The sequence below is a fragment of the Apodemus sylvaticus genome, chromosome 20, assembly GCF_947179515.1.
Source record: "Apodemus sylvaticus chromosome 20, mApoSyl1.1, whole genome shotgun sequence".
In the NCBI taxonomy this organism is placed as follows: domain Eukaryota; kingdom Metazoa; phylum Chordata; class Mammalia; order Rodentia; family Muridae; genus Apodemus; species Apodemus sylvaticus.
Window position 1 is genome coordinate 62123114 of NC_067491.1, and position 21137 is coordinate 62144250.

Here is a 21137-nt window from a genome sequence, read left to right on the forward strand (position 1 = left end):
ATCTTGTTGATTTTCTCAAAGAACAAGCTCCTGGACTCGTTGATTCTTTGTATGGTTCTCTTTGTTTCCACTTGATTGATTTAAGCAAAAAAAAAAAAAAAAGACTCTACCTCTGGTAGAAATACAGGGATCAAGTGGAGGCATAGGGTTGCTGTCCCACAGTGAAAAATGCTGACCCAGGATTGTTCCTGTCTGAAAGAACTGCAGGAACAAGAATGGAGAAGAGATTGAGAGAAAGAAGGTCCCGTGACAAGTCCAAATTGGACCCCATCTGAAGGGGAGGCTCCAAGGCTGACACTATTATTGATCCTAAGATACAGCTGAATGAGGGAAAGTCTGGAATAATTGAAGAGGAGTGCGACCCATAGGAAGACCAGTTGTCTCAATAAAGCCGGATCCTCCAGATCTCTCAGACAATGAACTGCCAAGCAGGCATCATACACTAGGTAGCCCAAGGCTCCTCACACACACACACCCACACACACACACACACACTAGGACTCACTGAAATGGCCTCACTGAGAGTAGACGCACCTATCACTTGAGAGACTTGAGGTCCCAGGACATGTGTAGGCCTGGTGGTGTGTGGTGGGGTGTGGGTTTGTTGGAGTTTGGGCCATTCCCTTGGAGAATGTGGTGGAGGAATGGGGTGAGGAAAGGTCAGAGGGCAAAGAGGGAAAGGGATAGAGACAGAACTGTAAAAATAAATTGGGGATTAGTAATAATACTGATAATAATACATAAAAAATATGAAGTACCATTGGTAGCTTTACCACTAGAACAAATAATCACAAAGAGACTTGCTAAGTACAATTTCTAATTATATCATAAAACAGATATGAGACTGAGTCTCAACCTTTCTAGGACATCTGTTAAATATCATGAAACTCTACAGTCCATAAAGACCCTTAACTGTAAATATCTGTGTTTACAATTAAAATAATTAATATAAAAGAATTCTTTTAGTCTCCGTTCCTTAGGTTGATTTGCCTTGTCCTAGTTCAGTGAGATGGGCTTTTTTTCTTATAGGATTTGCTAGTATGTTTTGTTTTTATCTTACGGAATCCTATTCTTTTCTAATGAGAAACAGAAATGGACTAGATCCAGAAGGGATGAGAGTAGAGAGAAACTGGGAAGATTAAAGTGAGATAAAACGGTAATCAGGATATTTTGTTTAAGAAAAGAATCAATTTTTAACAAAAGGGATAAGTTGCCCATGGTTGGTGAATATGTGAGTTGGTAATAAATCTTTAAACTGAATTAAAGTACAGTAAATAAATGAGTCCATGGTTATTATAGCTATTAATAGCAGTCTTTGGTTCAGAGAGAATAAAAAATATTCCCCTAAAAGATTTAGACTGCCAAAGCTGCTGATGGTTATCTAGACAAGTAGCTTTTAGTTGAAGACAGATAATTTTGGCTTCAAGGAAGATTTTATCAGTAGAAAAGGAAAAACATAAGGAGAAGAAGCAGAGAGGAAGGAGTGAAGGAAGGAAAGAAGGAAGAAGGAGGGAAGAAAACGAGAGTATACTGGAGTTAGTTTATTTTTTCTTGAAAGAAAGATGCCTTTGAAGTTCTGAAATTACTATAAATTCAGTGAGAGTAGTGAGTCTCAACCCTTGAGTCATGTCCCGTCTGTGTTCACAGGACTCTTCACAAGAGTCACCAAATACCTTTGAATCAGGAGATAATTATTTAATGATTCATAATGGTAGCAGAATTATTGTAATGAATTATCCATGAAAATAATATTATTATTGGAGCATCCAGAATATTTGGGAATATATTAAAGGGTCCCAGATTTATAGAGCTTGTGAACAACAGATTTAAGATGGTCAAGCAAATTTTAATTCATCTTAGGAGCAAACCATTACCTTTGTGAGTTTTGGGCAAGTGGTCTGCTAACTTAGTCTGAAAAAAGGGGGTTACATGCCCACATTTTGAATAGATTTTAAAATTAAAGAATTCTATGTGCTAAAAATTATGCATGATTTTTAGAGCACATTGTTTGTTTGCAAAGACTCAGGATTTAATCCACTGTTATCCTTATATGGTGTCAAGAAATAATTTTAGATTTTGAGATACACAAAAGTTTCAAAATGTGTTGGGAAGTGTTTAAAGGACACTTTTCATAATTTTGGAAAAGAAGGTAGAGAATAATGGTTAGAGTGATGTCACAATTAACTTATGGTTCTAGAGGAACAAGAATTTTATTGGTCAATATAATCATGTTACACATTGTACATAATGTGAAGCAGTGTCAGGGATTCGCCCACATGATGCTGACCTCAGACTCAGAGAACTAATTGCTTATTTAGCAGGACAGACATCAAGATGGTTCACATTTAGCTATGCCATGGTTTCTGCTGATTGCTGTTTCAGGACTTCAGTTGAAATGAGAACAGTATTGAAAGATTTGAAATTGTGAAAATTTATGAGGAATATTGTGGTATGAAGTTTTATGTGGCAGACAAACTGTGTGAAATTCCTGTCATCTGAAATTGTTAGAAATCAATGCCACCAGAAAGACACTGCATAGTCAGCACTGGGAGAAATGAAAAGGTCCTTAAAGGAAAAAAACACCACTGGTTGAAGTAATTAATATGATTTAGAAATAAGAATTTAGAGAAAAAGCCCCAGGACCATCACATGATTTGGTGAATAGAGTGTCCTTACTGCAAAATATGAGAGATTTCAATAGGAAAAATTAATAATTTAAGTCAGTGGAAACAATAAGAGCTCATGCAATCATATCTCAATGTTATGATTGTTTTCAAAAGGGTTTTCTAAAGTTATATTACAAATGTTTACTTATTTTGGGGACTGGAAATGCACTAGTCCAACTTCAGAAAATCGATTCCTTACTTCATCATGGGGTTCCAGGGAATTAAGCTCAGAATATAAGGTTTGGTGAGAAGAAGCCATACCCACAAACCATCACAGAAAAAAACATGTGATGGTCAGAACGGTAGAGATCCAGTGAAATTCAGTTTAGATGAAGAATCATGTGAACTATGTTTTAAGTAAATATTTGCCCCTGTGGTGTCTTTCATCCCTGTTACGAGGAAGTGTGTTTAATTCTGGCCTAAACAAAACAATGTAGCACTTAGGGACAAAGATTACAATTAGAATGCTTGCACTGGAAGCCAGGATAGAGAACATTTCCATAGCTACCCTGACCTTCCCAGTGGTGCTGTGGTAGACAGGGAGGAACGTGACCCATACACTGCAGAACACAAGCATGCTGAAAGCCATGGACTTGGATTCATTAAATGTGTCAGGAAGGTTCCTGGACAAGAAAGCCATGAGGTAACTACCCAAGGCCATGACTCCCAGGTAGGCCAGAGCACAGTGGAAGGCAACAGCTGAACCCTTGTTGCAAAGAATGATGATGTGTCCCTGTTCAGAGTGAGCATCCATGTCAATAAAGGGAGGGGATGTTCCCAGCCATATGGCAGAGAGAAGTACTTGTATCAGAGTGCAAGCTGGAATGACACATTTAGAGACCTGTGATATCTGCAACCATCTGATCTTTCTTCTTGGAGCTGTAATCTTGAAGGCCATAACTACAGTGATGGTTTTGGCCAACACAGTGGATAGAGTCACAGTGAACAGAAGTCCAAACACGTTCTGTTGCAGGATACATGTGGCTGTGTGTGGAAGACCAAGGAAAAGCAATGGACAGAGGAAACAGAGTGTCAGAGTGATGAGCAGGATGTAACTGAGAGATCTGTTATTTGCCTTGACTACTGGAGTGTCTCTGTGGTTTACAAAGACCCCAATAACAAGAGCTGTGAGAGTAGAAAATCCAAAGGACACGAATGTGAGTCCCTTCCCCAAGGGATCATCATAGGCCAGAAAGGTGACAGTTTTCTCCAGGCAGTGTGTCTTCTCTGCATTTGTATAATGAGTTTCTGGACAGTGCACACACTGATCCATACCTGGTGGAAATGAAGTTGATCATGAATGCATGGTCAAGTTTCCCTTTACCCTACTACATTTTATGCTTCAAATTCATTGGATTGTTATTACAACCATGTTCCCTTTTCACTTGTGGTATAGAGATATGAGTATTCTAAAGTGAATAATCACACAAGGTAAGGTTTATACTCCTTTCGAAAAACCCCATGAAGAGTATCCTTTTCTGGAGAAAAGGGTATTTTTCACATTATACATTATAAATATATCACTGAGGAAACCATGTAGGAACTGAAGGTAGAATAAGGAGGTAAGAACTGAAGCTGAGTCCACTGGAGTGTGGGGCTGCCTGCCCTGCCTCTACTATTTTCCTTGACCTGCTGTGTTATGTAGCTTATGATCACCTCCTCAGAGCAGCACCAACCCAGTGAGGCAGCGCAGCCCACAGCAACCACTAAACATGAGGATGTATAAAACTTTTTGCTACAGTCCAGCTCTTCAAAGGATTTTCAATTGTGGTTTTCTTTTATTACATAAATCTTGATTGTGTCAAATTGACAATGAAAACACCCATAAAATCTCATACCTAGAGCCGATTTATTTTAGTTGTATATTGAAGTATTCTTATTTTTTGCTTTTTACCCCTCTTTTATTTATATTTTATAATACAGTTGAAGCATATATTTTCAAACTAGAAAATACCAAATTACATGGCAATAACTAATTCAATGTTTATGCCAGTCCTCAAAAATATTTCTAAATTTCCAATAGAAGATGCGAATTCAATTTTGAAATAGACATTTTTCATTGAATTTCTTAGTAAAATGATTTTTTAGTCTGGGATATATGACACAAATTCATTTTTATTTATAAATTTTTTTCAGTTTGAAAATATTTTCTTCTCATGTGATCTTGGTTGGAAACTACTAAATATGTGTTCAAAGCATTCCTTATCTTTCCCCAGCCCCTTTCATTTTTGATGGAAGGAAGTTCTCACAGGTGTTATAGTGAATATATGGATGTTTGAGAAAAGTTAGTAGGCCTTTTCTCTTTTAACTTCTTCTGGATTCTGTGATGAAATTAAGGGTAGAGTAGGGGATGTAAGTTCCTTTTCATATTGAGATAATTTCGTGGCTCTTAGTTTACTGTTTTGAAAAACTTTTTGAAAGATTTTCAGGAAAACAACTACTTAAATAGCTAAATTTATGTTTTCTTTGTTTCTCCAGAATAGATTTTAAGAACTAAATCTTTGTGAATAAAACTCAGAGGCGAAAAACAAATGCTCCTAATATTATTTAATCACATATTTCTTGTCACAAATAACTTTCCGTATTTTTGTAAAAAGGCTTCATTTCAAAAACTATTTTAGTTTCACTTTTCCTTAAAAGATACAGAAACACTACATTTACTTCTTTTTACACTCAGCTCTACATTTGTGTATCTTTCTTATGCTTTCTTAAATTCTCCTGTCAAATAGTTAACATTTTCTCAATGTGACTATTCATGCTAATGTAACACTTTTAAAAATATCTGTTCTGCTCTGTTGTTAGATTATTTTTGTTGCTTTGTTATGCTAGCTTTTAATATTGTATCTTAGAAACAATATTCATTAATTTATGGCAACTGATCTATAAGACAAAATTTATTTTGTATAAAGCTTATTGTTTGTCTTGAAATATATGTTTATTATATTTCCCTGTATTCAAATTCCTTTGATCAGGAATTTCTTTAACTTTTGACTGTTCAACATATATGTAGCTGTATTTTTAATCAATACAATCTGATACTGTGATGTAGGTCAAAATCTTTATTCTATTCCATCCCTCCAAATGTACATATCTCTAAAGTGTCTGAACTTCAGTGTGTAATAAAGGAAGCATTTTGGGGAGACAGTTGAAGTGGTCCTTCTACAACCACATTAAATTCGTAAGTGAAATTTATATGTCTTCAATCTGCATACAGGAAATATAACCGAATTAACAGACAATTAGGTAGTCTATATGTAGCAGAGAAATACCTTATATAAAATATTTTACTGTCAAATAATAGAAATTAATACATGAGGAAATATAATTATCCAGAAATCTGCACCAGACTTCTATTCTCCCACTACATCTCTGCCCAGGTTCATCAAGCCTGTTGATCCAGAACCAAAACATTTAGATTTCTTTCCTTCTCTAAACATCCCTGCCCAAAGAACTTTGTCAGGCATGGCTCTGAGGAGATCGTCCCTGCCAGATATAAAATTTTCTGCCAAGTCTCCTGCCATTTTTTAAGACCTGCTATTCCAGAAACATATAGCCCAAAAATATACACCAGGGGTCTGTCACAGCAAGATCACAGTGGTTAGCCAAAATCTCAATATATATCATAACTGGAACATGCAGTGACTAAAACATGTAGATGGCTGTAGGAGTTCTCTAGTAGAGTTTTTTGGGTCACTTAGGTAGACTATCATGTCATCTGCAAATAATGATAGTTTGACTTCTTCCTTTCCAATTTGTATCCCTTTGACCTCCTTATGTTGCCAAATGATTTATTGTTTTATTATTTAAAAAAAAATCTAGATGGCTAAAGGCATGAAACTAACTCAAACAACAAAATTCAAGAATATTATGACACCAACAGGGCAAACTTACTCTACAACAGCAAGCCCTGCAAATCTTAACACAACTGAACCACGGTGCCCTTAAATCCAGTCTTATGAAGATGATAGATGCCATTAAAGAGGAAAGAATAAAATGCTTAAAAAAGAAAAGGAAAACACAATCAGACAAATATAGGGCTTTACAGAGGAAACAAATAAATCTCTTAAAGTAATAGCAGAAACTACAGTTAACCAGGGAAGTAAGTAAAACTGTTCAGGAAATGAAAGTGGAAATAGAAGCCAGAATGAAAATACAAACTGAGGGTAAACTGCAGATGGAAAACCTAAAGAAGCTTACAGAACAACAAATGCAAGTATCACCAATAAGATAAAAGGATGTAGGAGAGAATCTCAGGCATACAAAAATAGAAACTGGCACATCAGTAAAAGAAAATGTTAATGCTAAAATATCCCTGAAACAAAACAGCCAAGAAATCTGGAATACAAAGAAAACATGTAACCTTAGAATGATAGGAATATTAGAAGGTAAAGAATCCCAGATCCCAGGGTGAGAAAGTATTTTCAACAAAATTATATTAGAAAAAATCACAATGTAAAGAGAGAAATACCTATAAACATAAAAGATGCTTGTGAAACACAAAATAGAGTGGGCCAGAAAAGTCCTCTCTCAACAAAATAATGAAAATACAGAATGTAGAGAACTAAGAAAGAATAAGCACTGAGGGAAAAGACCAGGTATCATTCCATGGCAGACCTGTTAGAATTGTGCCTTTTCAATAGATTCTCTAAAAAACTGAAGGGCCTGGACAGATATCTTAAAACCTATCTGCCTGCACTCAGGAACTGAGCACCTGGGCAGCTTTTGTCTGCCAGCCCTCTGGGCTCTGGAAGGTGTGGAAGGAGAGAAGCCCTGCAGCCATATTTGCTGTCTGCAGAGACACAAAAAGATCACTAGGTACTGTAACACCCTGATCCTTAGAATTCTGGTGGTGCAAACCGCCAGGGGTCTGCCTGCACTCAGGAACTGAGCACCTAGGCGGTTTTTGTCTGCCAGCCCGCTGGGCTCAGGGCCTGTGTCCTGCCCAGGAAGCTGTAGAAGGAGAGAAGCCCCACGGCCAAACTCACGGTCTGCAGGGACACAAAAGGATCTCTAGGTACTGTAACACCCTGAGCTTTAGATTTCTGGTGGTGTAAACCGCCAGGGGTCTGCCTGCACTCAGGAACTGAGCACCTAGGCGGCTTTTGTCTGCCAGCCCGCCAGGCTCTGGAAGCTGTGGAAGGAGAGAAGCCCCGCAGCCATATGTGCTGTCTGCAGGGACACAGAGGGATCGCTAGGTACTGTGGCACTCTGAGTCTTAGATTTCTGGTGGTGCAAACTGCCAGGGGTCTGCCTGCACTCAGGAACTGAGCACCTTGGCGGCTATTGTCTGCCAGCCCACCGGGCTCGTGAAGCTGTGGAAGGAGAGAAGCCCCGCAGCCATATTTGCTGTCTGCAGGGACACAAAGGGATCACTAGGTGCCATAACACCCTGAGCCTTAGATCTCCGGTGGTACAAACCACCAGGGGTCTGCCTGCACTCAGGAACTGAGCACATATGCGGTTCATCTGCAAGCCAGTCAATTGTAGGACCTGCGTCCTATGTGAGAATCAACAGAGGGAGTGACCCCCACCACAACTTCTTCCCTTCATAATAGAGCAGACAGAGAACACTTGGTTGACCTTGACAACCTAAGTATAGCATTGCTTGAGGCAAAATTGAGAAGGGCTCCAAAGGCACAAAAGAGGAAGCCAGCATATCAATAATCTGTGCCAGAAGAAACTCAGTCATCCAGTGTTGCAGAAATAACCTTAAAGATCCACAGTAGGTTGAAGCTCCAGCCAGTGACAATAAGACAATCTAACTCCTGGGAGAACCAGATGGCTAAAGGCAAACATAGGAACGTTACTAACAGAAACCAAGGCATTATGGCAACATCTGAACCCAATTCTCCAACATTAGCAAGTCCTGGATACCCCAACACACCAGAAAAACAAGATTTGGATTTAAAATCACTGGTCATGATGCTAGTACAGGAACACATGAAGGACATACTTAAAGAAATTCAGGAGAAAATAGATCAAAAATTAGAAGCCCTTACAAGGGAAACACAAAAATCATTGAAAGAAATTCAGGAGAATACAAAAGCCAATAAGGAGGAAACACAAAAATCACTTAAAGAAATACAGGAGAACCTTGATCAACAGGCAGAAGTCATGAAAGAGGAAACACAAAAATCGCTTAAAGAATTAGAGGAACAAACAAACAAGCAAATAACAGAACTGAGCAAAAATTTTCAGGATCTAAAAACAGAAGTAGAAACAACCAAGAAAGCACAAAGGGAGACAACTTTGGAGATAGAAAACCTTGGGAAGAAATCAGGGACCATAGATGCAAATATCAACAACATAATACAAGAGATAGAAGAAAGAATCTCAGATGCCGAAGATACCATAGAAACCATGGACTCAACAGTTAAAGAAAATGCAAAATGCAAAAAGCTTGTAACCCAAAATATCCAGGAAATCCAGGACACAATGAGAAAGCCAAATCTAGGGATCATAGGTATTGATGAGAGTGAAGATTTACAAATTAAAGGGCCAGCAAATATCTTCAACAAAATTATGGAAGAAAACTTCCCTAACCTAAAGAGAGAGATACCCATGAATATACAAGAAGCCTACAGAACTCCAAACAGAGTGGACCAGAACAGAAGTACCTCCTGTCACATAATAATCAAAACCCCAAATGTACTAAACAAAGAAAGAATACTTAGGTCAGTAAGAGAAAAAGGGCAAATAACATATAAAGGAAGACCTATCAGAATTACACCAGATTTCTCACCAGAGACCATGAAAGCTAGAAGATCCTGGGCGGAGCTCATGCAGAATCTAAGAGAACACAAATGCCAGCCGAGACTACTATACCCAGCGAAACTCTCAATTACTATAGATGGAGAAACCAAGATATTCCACGACAAAACCAAATTTACACAATATCTTTCTACAAACCCAGCCCTACAAAGGTTAATAGGGGGAAAGCACCAGTACAATGAGGGAAACTATACCCTGGCAAGAGCAGGATATTAAGCTTCTTTCATCAAACCCAAAGAGGATAACCACACACATATAAAATTAAAATAAAAAATGTTAGGAAGCAATAACCACTACTCATTGATATCTCTTAACATCAATGGACTCAATTCCCCCCAAAAAAGACATAGACTAACAGACTGGTTACGTAAACAGGACCCTACATTTTGCTGCTTACAGGAAACACACCTCAATGTCAAAGACAAAAACTACCTTAGAGTAAAAGGCTGGAAGACAATTCTACAAGCAAACGGTCCCAGGAAACAATCCGGAGTTGCCATTCTAATTTCAGTTAAAATTGGCTTTCAACCTAAAGTCATCAAAAGAGACATGGAAGGTCACTACTTGGTGGTCAAAGGAAAAATCCAACAAGAAGAACTCTCAATCCTGAACATCTATGCCCCAAATACAAGGGCGCCCTCATTCATAAAAGAAACTTTACTAAAGCTCAAAGTACACATTGCACCTAACACAATAATTGTGGGTGATTTCAACACTCCAATTTCACAAATGGACCGATCAGGAAAACAGAAACTAAACAGGGAGACAATGAAACTAATTGAAGCTTTGAACCAATTGGAGTTAACAGATATATATAGAACTTTTTATCCCAAAGCAAAAGAATATACCTTTTTCTCAGCACCTCATGGTACATTCTCCAAAATAGATCATATAGTTGGTCACAAGGCAGACCTCAACAAATATAAGAAGATTGAAATAATCCCATGCCTCCTATCAGATCACTATGGAGTAAAAGTGGTCTTTAGTAACAGTAAAAACAACAGAAAGCCCACATACACATGGAAACTGAATAATACTCTACTCAATGATACCTTGGTCAAGGAAGAAATAAAGAAAGAAATCAAAGATTTCTTAGAATTTAATGAAAATGAAGGCACAACATACACAAATCTATGGGACACATTGAAAGCAGTGCTAAGAGGAAAACTCATAGCTTTGAGTGCCTTCAAAAAGAAATTCGAGAGAGCTTACACTAGAAGATTAAAGGAACAACTGAAAACCCTGGAACAAGAAGAAGCTAATTCACCCAGGAGGAGGAGAAGACAGGAAATCATCAAACTCAGGGCTGAAATCAATCAGGTAGAAACCAAGAGAACCATACAAAGAATCAACAAGACCAAAAGCTGGTTCTTTGAAAAAATCAACAAGATAGATAAACCCTTAGCCATACTAACCAAAGGGCACAGAGAAAGTATCCAGATTAACAAAATTAGGAATGAAAACGGAGATATCACAACAGAAACCGAGGAAATTCAAAAAATCATCAGATCCTACTACAAAAACCTGTACTCAACACAACTGGAGAATCTGGAGGAAATGGTCATTTTCTTAGACAGATACCAATTACCAAAATTAAACCAGGATCAAATAGACCATCTAAACAGACCCATAACCCCTAAAGAAATAGAAGGGGTCATAGATAGGCTTCCAACCAAAAAAAGCACAGGACCAGATGGTTTCAGTGCAGAATTCTATCAGACCTTCAAAGAAGACTTAACACCAATACTCTTCAAACTCTTCCACCAAATAGAAAGAGAGGGAACACTAACCAACTCCTTCTTCGAAGCCACTATTACACTGATACCAAAACCACACAAAGACCCAACTAAGAAAGAGAATTTCAGGCCAATTTCCCTTATGAATATCGATGCAAAAATACTAAATAAAATTCTTGTCCACAGAATCCAAGAACACATCAAAACGATCATCCACCATGATCAAGTAGGCTTCATCCCAGGGATGCAGGGATGGTTCAATATATGGAAATCCATAAATGCTAACCACTACATAAACTCAAAGAAAAAAAACCACATGATCATTTCATTAGATGCTGAAAAAGCATTTGACAAAATTCAGCATCCTTTCATGCTAAAAGTCTTGGAAAGGACAGGAATTCAAGGCCCATATCTAAACATAGTAAAAGCAATATACAGCAAACCGGTAGCCAACATCAAACTAAATGGAGAGAAACTTGAAGCAATCCCACTAAAATCAGGGACTAGACAAGGCTGCCCCCTCTCTCCATATCTTTTCAATATAATTCTTGAAGTCCTAGCTAGAGCAATTAGACAACAGAAGGAAGTCAAAGGGATACAAATTGGAAAGGAAGAAGTCAAATTATCACTATTTGCAGATGATATGATCGTATAGTTAAGTGACCCTAAAAACTCTACTAGAGAACTCCTACAGCTGATAAACAACTTCAGCAAAGTGGCTGGCTACAAAATCAACGCAAGCAAATCAGTAGCCTTTATATATTCAAAGGATAAGCAGACTGAGAAAGAAATTAGGGAAATGACCCCCTTCACCATAGCTACAAACAGCAAAAAGTATCTTGGGGTGACTCTAACCAAACAAGTGAAAGACCTATATGACAAGAACTTCAGATCTCTGAAGAAGGAAATCGAAGATCTCAGAAAATGGAAAAACCTTCCATGCTCGTGGATTGGCAGGATTAATATAGTTAAAATGGCCATCTTGCCAAAGGCAATCTACAGATTCAATGCTATTCCCATAAAAATCCCAACACAGTTCTTCATAGAGCTAGAAAGAGCAATTCTCAAATTCATCTGGAATAACAAAAAAACCAGGTTAGCTAAAACTATTCTCAAAAGTAAAAGAACTTCAGGGGGATTCAATATCCCAGACTTTAAACTCTACTACAGAGCAATAGTGATAAAAACTGTATGGTATTGGTACAATATCAGGCAAGCGGAACAATGGAATAGGATTGAAGACCCAGAAATGAACCAATACACCTATGGTCACTTGGTCTTCGACAAAGGGGCTGAAAGCATCCAGTGGAAAAAAGATAGTCTTTTCAACAAATGGTGCTGGTTCAATTGGAGGTCAGCATGCAGAAGAATGCGCATTGATCCATTCTTATCTCCTTGTACCAAGCTCAACACCAAATGGATCAAGGACCTCTACATAAAACCTGACACACTGAAACTAATTGGAAAAAAACTGGGGAAGACCCTGGAGGACATGGGAACAGGGGAAAAGTTCCTGAATAGAACACCAATAGCTTATGCTCTAAGATCAAGAATTGACAAATGGGACCTCATAAAACTACAAAGTTTCTGTAAGGCAAAGGACACCGTCAAAAGGACAAAAGGTCAACCAACAGACTGGGAAAGAATCTTCACCAACCCTAAATCCAACAGAGGGCTAATATCTAATATATACAAAGAACTCAAGAAAGTAGAACCCAAAGATCCAAATAACCCCAATAAAATGTGGGGTACGGAGCTAAACAAAGAATTTTTACATGAAGAACTTCGGAGAGCTGAGAAACACCTTAAGAAACGTTCAACATCATTAATCATTAGGGAAATGCAAATCAAAACAACCCTGAGATTTCACCTTACACCAGTCAGAATGGCTAAGGTCAAAAACTCAGGAGACAGCAGGTGTTGGCGAGGATGTGGAGAAAGAGGAACACTCCTCCACTGCTGGTGGGATTGCATGATGGTGCAACCACTTTGGAAATCAGTCTGGCGGTTCCTCAGAAAACTGGGCATGTCACTTCCTGAGGACCCTGTTATACCACTACTGGGCATATATCCAGAGGATTTTTCAGCATGCAATAAGGACACATGCTCCTCTATGTTCATAGCAGCCCTATTTGTAGTAGCCAGAAGCTGGAAAGAACCTAGATGTCCTTCAACGGAAGAATGGATACAAAAAATGTGGTATATTTATACAATGGAGTACTATTCAGCCATTAGAAACAATGAATTCATGAAATTCTTAGACAAATGGATGGAGCTGGAGAACATCATACTAAGTGAGGTAACCAAGTCTCAAAAGATCAATCATGGTATGCACTCACTGATAAGTGGATATTAGCCTAGAAACTTTGAATACCCAGGACATAATCCACAAATTAATTGATGTCCAAAAAGAATGGAGGAATGGGCCCTGGTTCTGGAAAGACTCAGTGCAAGAGTATAGGGGAATTCCAGAACAGGGAAGTGGGAAGGGGTAGATGGAAGAATAGGGGGACGGAAGAGGGCTTATGGGACTTGCGGGGAGTGGGGACCCAGAAAAGGGGAAATCATTTGCAATGTAAATAAAAATAAATTAAAAAAAAAACTATGAAAAATCACACATGCCAACCTAGAGTCCTATACCCAGAAAAACTGTCAATCAAAACAGATGGAGTAAACAACCATAATTCAAGACAAGTCTGGATTTAAACAATATCTATCCAAAAATCCATTCCTACGACAAAATGCTAGAAGGAAAACTCCAACAGAAAGATGATAGCTAATTTTAAGGAAATACAAGAAATAAGTAATTCCATACAAGGAAAATCAATTTAAACACACACACAAACCCATATACACACAACACCAACATCAAATAATAGGGATAAACGAACACTGATCATTAATATTTCTCACCATCTATGGATTCAATTTCTCAATAAATGACACAGACTAACAGAACAAGTACAAAAACAGCAACTATCTGTACTGGCTGGTTTTGTGTGTCAACCTGACACAGGTTGGACTTACCACAGAGACAGGTGCTTCATTTGAGAAAATGGCTCCATGAGATCCAGCTGTGGGGCATTTTCTCAATAAGTGATTACAGGGAAGGGCCCCTTGTCAGTGTTGCCATCCCTGGTCTGGTAGTCTTGCTTTCCATAAGAAAGCAGGCCAAGAAAGCCAGGGATGCTAGCCCAAAAGTAACATCCCTCCATGGCCTCTGCATCAGCTCCTGCTTCCTGACCTGCTTGAGTTCCAGCCCTGACATCCTTTAGTGATGAACAGCAGTGTGGAAGTGTAAGCTGAATAAACCCTTTCCTCCCCAACTTTCTTCATGGTCATCATGTTTGTGCAGGAATAGAAACCCTGACTAAGATGCTTTCACTTTGCTGTATAAAACAAACATCTCAGCAATACCAATAGACATTACCTTAGAGTAAGTTCTGAAAAAAAATTCCAGGACAAAAAACCCTAGAAGTAAGCTGAAATAATCATTCTTATACTTATTAAAATAAACTTCCAACTAAAATTAATAAAAGGAGATGGGAATGGATAATTCATACTCAGCAAAGGAAAAATCTACTAAGATGATATTTCAATTCTCAACATGCATACCTCCAGTTCAAAGGCCTGAACATTTGTAAATGAAACATTGATAAAGCTTGAACCACATGTCAAACTCTGAACATTACTAGTGGTTAATTTCAAAACCCTGTTTTCACCAACTGACATGTTATTTAGTCAGAAACTAAACAGAGAAATAACAAAACTTACAAACATTATGAATCAAATGAACTTAAAAGGCATCTAGAGAATATTTCACACAAACACAAAAGAATATACTGTCTTCTCAGCACCTGATGGATTCTTCCCCCCCAAAATTTACCAGATAATCAGTCACAAAGCATCCTTCATGGATACAAGAAAATTGAAACATCATCTTTTCTGTTATGAGAGAACCTTGGAGGAAATTTGAACTTCAACAACAGAAATACCATGAAACCTAAACACTCATGAAAACTGAAGAACTCATTACTCAATGATCTCTGGATTAGGGGAGAAATAAAGAAATTTTTAGATTTCAATAAAAACAAATCACAGCAAACCCAAATTCTTGGGAAACAGTAAAAATATTGCTAAGAGGAAGGATCATTGCACTGAGTGTCTTTATAAAGAATTTAATTTGAAAATTCTCAAAAGAGTAATTTAAACATATATGTGAGAGCTCTAGAAAAAGGAAATACCAGGAAGAGGAGGTAAGAAGGGGAAATAATCAAATCAGGGCTGAAATCAATCAGTTAGAGCAAAAGGAATAAAATTAATCAATGAAGACGAACTAGTTCATCGAGAAAATCAATAAGATAGACAAAACCTCACCATATTAACTACATAGCAATCGTATCAAAATAAATAAAACCCACACTTGAGAATTCTTTGTTTAGCTCTGTACACCATTGTTAATAGGTTTCTTTTGTTCTCTGGAATCTAACTTCTTAAATTCTTTGTGTATATTGGATATTAGCCCTCTACCGGATATCCGGTGGGTAAAGATCTTTTCTCACTTTGTTGGTTGCCATTGTGTTTGTTCTATTGACAGTGTCCTTTGTCTTACAGAAACTTTGTAGTTTTGTGAGGTGCCATTTGTCAATTCTTTATCTTAGAGCATAAGTCACTGGTGCTCTGTTCAGTAAATTTTCCCCTGTGCCCATGTGCTCGAGGCTCTTCCCCACTTACTCTTCTATTAGTTTCAGTGTATCTGGTTTTATGTGGAGGTCCTTGATCCAATTGAACTTGAGCTTTGTACAAGGAGATAATAAATGATCAATTTGCATTCTTCTGCATGCTGACTACCAGTTAAACCATAACCATTTGATGAAACGGCTATCTTTTTCTCACTGGATGGTTTTAGCTACTTTGTCAAACATCAAGTGACCATAGGTGTGTTGTTTCATTTCTGGGTCTTCAATACCATTGCACTGATCTACCAGCATGTCACAGTACCAGTTTACCATTCACTTTTTAAACACTATTGCTCTGTAGTACAGTTTGAGGTCCAGGATGCTGGATTCCCACAGAAGTTCTTATATTTTTGAGAATAGTTTTTACTATCCTGGGTTTTTTTGTTATGCCAGATGAATTTGAGAATTGCTCTTTCTAACTCTGAAAAATTGAGTTGGAATTTGGATGGGGATGGCATTTAATCTGTATATTGCTTTTGGCAAGATGGTCATTTTTACTGTGTTAATCCTGCCAATCCACAAGCATGGGAGATCTTTCCATCTTCTGAGGTCTTCTTCAATTTCTTTCCTCAGTGACTTGAAGTTCTTGTCATACAGATCTTTGACTTGCTTGGTTAGAGTCACACCAAGATACTTTATATTGTTGGTGACTACTGTGAAGGATGTTATTTTTGTAATTTCTTTCTCTTGCTGAGAAACACCTAAAGAAATGTTCAACATCCTTAGTCATCAGTGAAATGCACATCAAAATAACCCTGAATTTCCACCTCACCCCAGTCAGAATGGCTAAGATCAAAAACTCAAGTGACAGCAGGTGCTGGAAAGGATGTGGAGAAAGAGAAACACCCCTCCCCTCCACTGCTGGTGGGACTGCACGCTGGTACAACCACTCTGAAGGCAGTTTGGTGTTTCCTCAGAAAACCATATGGACACAGTATTATTGTCCATATTGGACATAGTATTACCTGATGATCCAGCGCTACCACTGCTGGGCATATACCCAGATGATTCTCCAACATGTAATAAGGACACATGCTACACTATGTTCATAGCAGCCAGAAGCTGGGTAGAACCTATATGTTCCTCAACATTGGAATGGATACAGAAAATATGGTACATTTACACAATGGAATACACTATTAAGGTATTAAAAGCAATAAATTTATTAATTTTGAAATTCTTAGGGAAATGAATGGAAGTAGAAGATATCATCCCAAGTGAGGTAACCCAATCACAAAAGAACCCACATTGTATATGCTCACTGGTAAGTGGATATTAGCCTAGAAGCTCAGAATACCTAAGATACAATTCCCAGACCAAACAAAGCTCAAGAAGAAGGAAGACCAAAGTATGGATACTTTGGTCCTTCTTAGAAGGGGTCACAAAATGCCCATGGGAGGAGATAAAGAGACCAAGTGTGAGCAGAGCCTGAATAAAAGACCAACCAGAGACTGCCCCACAGAGAGATTAATCCCATATACAGTCACCAAACCCAATCACTATTGTGGATGCCAATAAGCACTTGCTGACAGTAGTCCGAAATAGCTGTCTCTTGAGAGGCTCTGCCAGTAGCAGACAAGTGCAGAGGTGGATGATCTCAGAAAACCACTGAACTGGTCATAAGGTCCCCAATGGAGGACCTAGAGAAAGGACCCAATGAGCTGAAGGAACTTGTAGTCCCATAGGAGAAACAACAATATGAACCAACCAGAACCCCCAGAGCTCCCAGGGACTAAACCACCAACCAAAGAGTACACATGGAGGAACCCATGGTTCCCGCTTCGTATGTAGCAGAGGATGGCCTTGTTGGGCATCAAAGGGAGGAGAGTCCCTTGGTCCTGACAAGATTCGATGTCTCAGTATAGGGGAATGCCAGGACAAGGAAGCATGAGTAGGTAGGTTGGTGAGCTGGGGGAGGGGTGATGGAATAGGGCGTTTTCAGAGGGGAAACGAGGAAAGGGGATAACATTTGAAATGTAAGTAAAGAAAATATCTAAGCAAACATAAATAAATATATATGAATAAATAAAATCATAAATGAAAAAGGAGGCAAAAAATCAGACAAGAAAAAAAAGTGTTAACTTACTGCAAAGCTTATACTCCACAAAACTGGAAAAGCCTAATGAACTGGCTGAATTTCTAAACAAATTCCACACTTACTAAAGTTAAATCAAGATCAGGTATCCTATATAAATATCTCTAAAACATTAAAAAAAAAAGAGAAGCAGTCATGAAATGTTTCTTGTCTATTAAAAATACCCTAGAAAATTGGAATACCCAAAACATAATCCACACATCAAATGATGTGCAAGAAGAATGTAGGAGTGGCCCCTAGTTCTGAAAACAGTCAGTGTAGCAGTATAGGGCAAAACCAGAACAGGGAAGTGGGAAGGGGTGGATGGGAGAACGGGGGGTCGGGGGGGGGGGGGAAAGGCGAAATCATTTGAAATGTAAATAAAAAATATATCAAATAAAAAAAAATACCCAGGGCCAGGTGGTTTTATTTCAGAATTCTCCCAGACTTTTAAAGGAGAGCTAAAACCAATGCTTCACGGATCATTCCCCCAAATAGAAGCAGGAGCACCGCCAAACTCATTTTATGAATCCACCGTCAAACTGATACACAAATTTCACAGACTCAACAAAGAAAGATAATTTCAGACCTATTTCACTTTTGCATATTGATGCAGAAATACTAAAAAAAATCTATAAAAATCAAAATTCACAAACCAATTGCAAGAACACCTCAAAAACATCATACACCATAACTCCGTAGGATTCATCCCTGAGATCCAAAGATTGTTCAATGCATGAAAATCCTTCTGCCTGATTCACCATATTAAAAAACTGAAGAAAAAAAAAACATAATGATCATCTCATTAAATGCTGAAAGAAACATTATGAGAATGTGATACCAATTCATTCACGAAAAGGAACCTTCTAGCTTGACAGAGCACTGGAAATCCCAACAAGCAGGAGAAAGAGTCAGATGCAGATATTTGCACCCAACCAATAGACAGAAACAGCTGACCCCTTTTGTTGAACTAGTGAAGGTTGAAAGAAGCTGAGGAGAAGAGCGATCCTGTAGGAGGACCAGCAGTCTCAAGTAATCTGGACCTATGTGATCCTTCGATCACTGGACCACCAAACAGGCAGCATATACCAGCTCCCAATACACATACAGTAGAGGACTAATGGGTCAGTGTTATGAGATGATGCACCTAATCATCAAGAGACTGGAGACCTCAGAGAGTTTAGAGGTCAGGCAGGGTGCGGGTCTGGACCTCCATGTGGATACAGAGGGCATGAAGGAAGTATGAGATGTTGAACAGTTGGTGAGTAGATGGTGGTGAATAAAATATGGAGTGTAAAAAATTAATTAAAATAAAGAAAATATTACATCAATTTATTTTTAAAGTATTTGAAAAATCAGGGATATATGTCAAGTATCTAAATTTTACACACCAACATACAGAAAGCCTGTAGCTAATATCAAATTAAATGGACAGAAACTTAGCTAATTCCACTAAGATAAGGGACAAGACAATGTTGCCCACTCTCACTAATCTTTTCAACACAGATGTTGAAGTTGTAGCTGGAACAGTCAGAGAACTAAAACAGATCAAGTGGATACAAATTGGAAAGAAAGAAGTCAAAGTATTGCTTTTGACAAATGATATGATAATAAACATAAATAATTCCAAAAATTCTACCAGAGAACACCTACAACTGATGAACACTCGGGGAGTAGGGGACCAGAAAAGGGGAAATCATTGAAATGTAAATAAAAAATATATCGAATAAAATAAAAAAATAATAAATAAAGAAAAAAGAAAAAATAATAAAAGAAATATTAAAAATCACAAAAAAGTGACTGAATACAAAATTAAGATTAAAAATGCCACATTCCTTCTTTACACAAATGATAAATGAGTAGAGAAAGAAATTAGGGAAACAGATTACTGTATAATATTTACAAATAATATAAATATCTTCATGAAATTCTAGTCATGCAACTGAAAACCTATAAGAAATTATCTTGAAATCACTGAAGAAAACATTGAGAAAGATAACAGAATATCGAAAGATCTCTCATGCCCTTGAAATCAAAATTAACATAATGCAAATGATTACCATACCAAAAGTAATCTATGCATTCAATCCGATTCCCATCAAAATTACAATACAATTCTTTACAGACTTTGAAATAGTAATCTTAAATTAATATGGAAAAACAAAATCCCAGCATCACTAAGGGAATCTGAACTATAATAGAACTTTTGGAGGTAACCCCATCCTTGACTTTAAGTAATAGTAATAAAATCTGCATGATACTAGTCTAGGAACAAACAGATTGATCAATGGATTCAATCCTCAAAGCCACATGCGTACAGACACTTAAATTTCTGACAAAAACCCAAAATCATACAATGAGGAAAAAGGAAAGCATCTAAATAATAGTGGAGAGCTAATGGGATGTCTGATGTAGAGGAATGAAAATAGATGCATATCTATCACCCTGAACAAAACTTCAAGTGAAGTGGATCAAAGATGATAGCATAGACTCCAGAGAACCAGGTAATGCTATTAAAAATGGAATACAGAACTAATAAAAGACTTTCCAAATAAGGAATCTCAAGTGGCTTAGAAGCTCCTAATGAGGAAATGCAAATCAAAACAACCCTGAGATTTCATCTTATACCAGTCAGAATGGCTAAGATTAAAAGTTCAGGAGACAGCAGGTGTTGGAGAGGGTGTGGAGAAAGAGGAACACTCCTCTACTGCTGGTGGAGTTGCAAATTGGTATGACCACTCTGGAAATCAGTCCGGCAGTTCCTCTGAAAACTGGGCACCTCACTTCCAGAAGATCCTGCTATACCATTCCTGGGCATATACCCAGAGGATTCCCCACCATGTAATAAGGATACATGCTCTACTATGTTCATAGCAGCCCTATTTATAATTGCCAGATGCTGGAAAGAACCCAGGTATCCCTCAACAGAAGAGTGGATGCAAAAAATGTGGTATATCTACAGAATAGAGTACTATACAGCCATTAGAAACAATGAATTCATGAAATTCTTAGGCAAATGGATGGAGCTAGAGAACATCATACTAAGTGAGGTAACCCAGACTCAAAAGGTGAATCATGGTATGCACTCACTAATAAGTGGATATTAACCTAGAAAACTGGAATACCTCAAACATAATCCACACATCAAATG

The 21137-nt window shown here is 37.9% G+C and overlaps 1 protein-coding gene and 1 pseudogene across 1 annotated transcript in view; both read right to left on the minus strand.

Moving 5' to 3' along the window:
- Positions 1–21137, minus strand: part of LOC127670667 (leucine-rich repeat-containing protein 58-like) — an 83439-nt pseudogene that overhangs the window by 20485 nt on the left and 41817 nt on the right.
- LOC127670981 (vomeronasal type-2 receptor 116-like) overlaps positions 3013–21137 on the minus strand; it is a 42035-nt gene continuing 23910 nt past the window's right edge. Inside the window, exon 7 of the mRNA XM_052165608.1 lies at positions 3013–3941. Within this exon, the coding sequence (XP_052021568.1) occupies positions 3013–3941 (929 nt within the window). The remainder of the gene's footprint in view (positions 3942–21137) is intronic.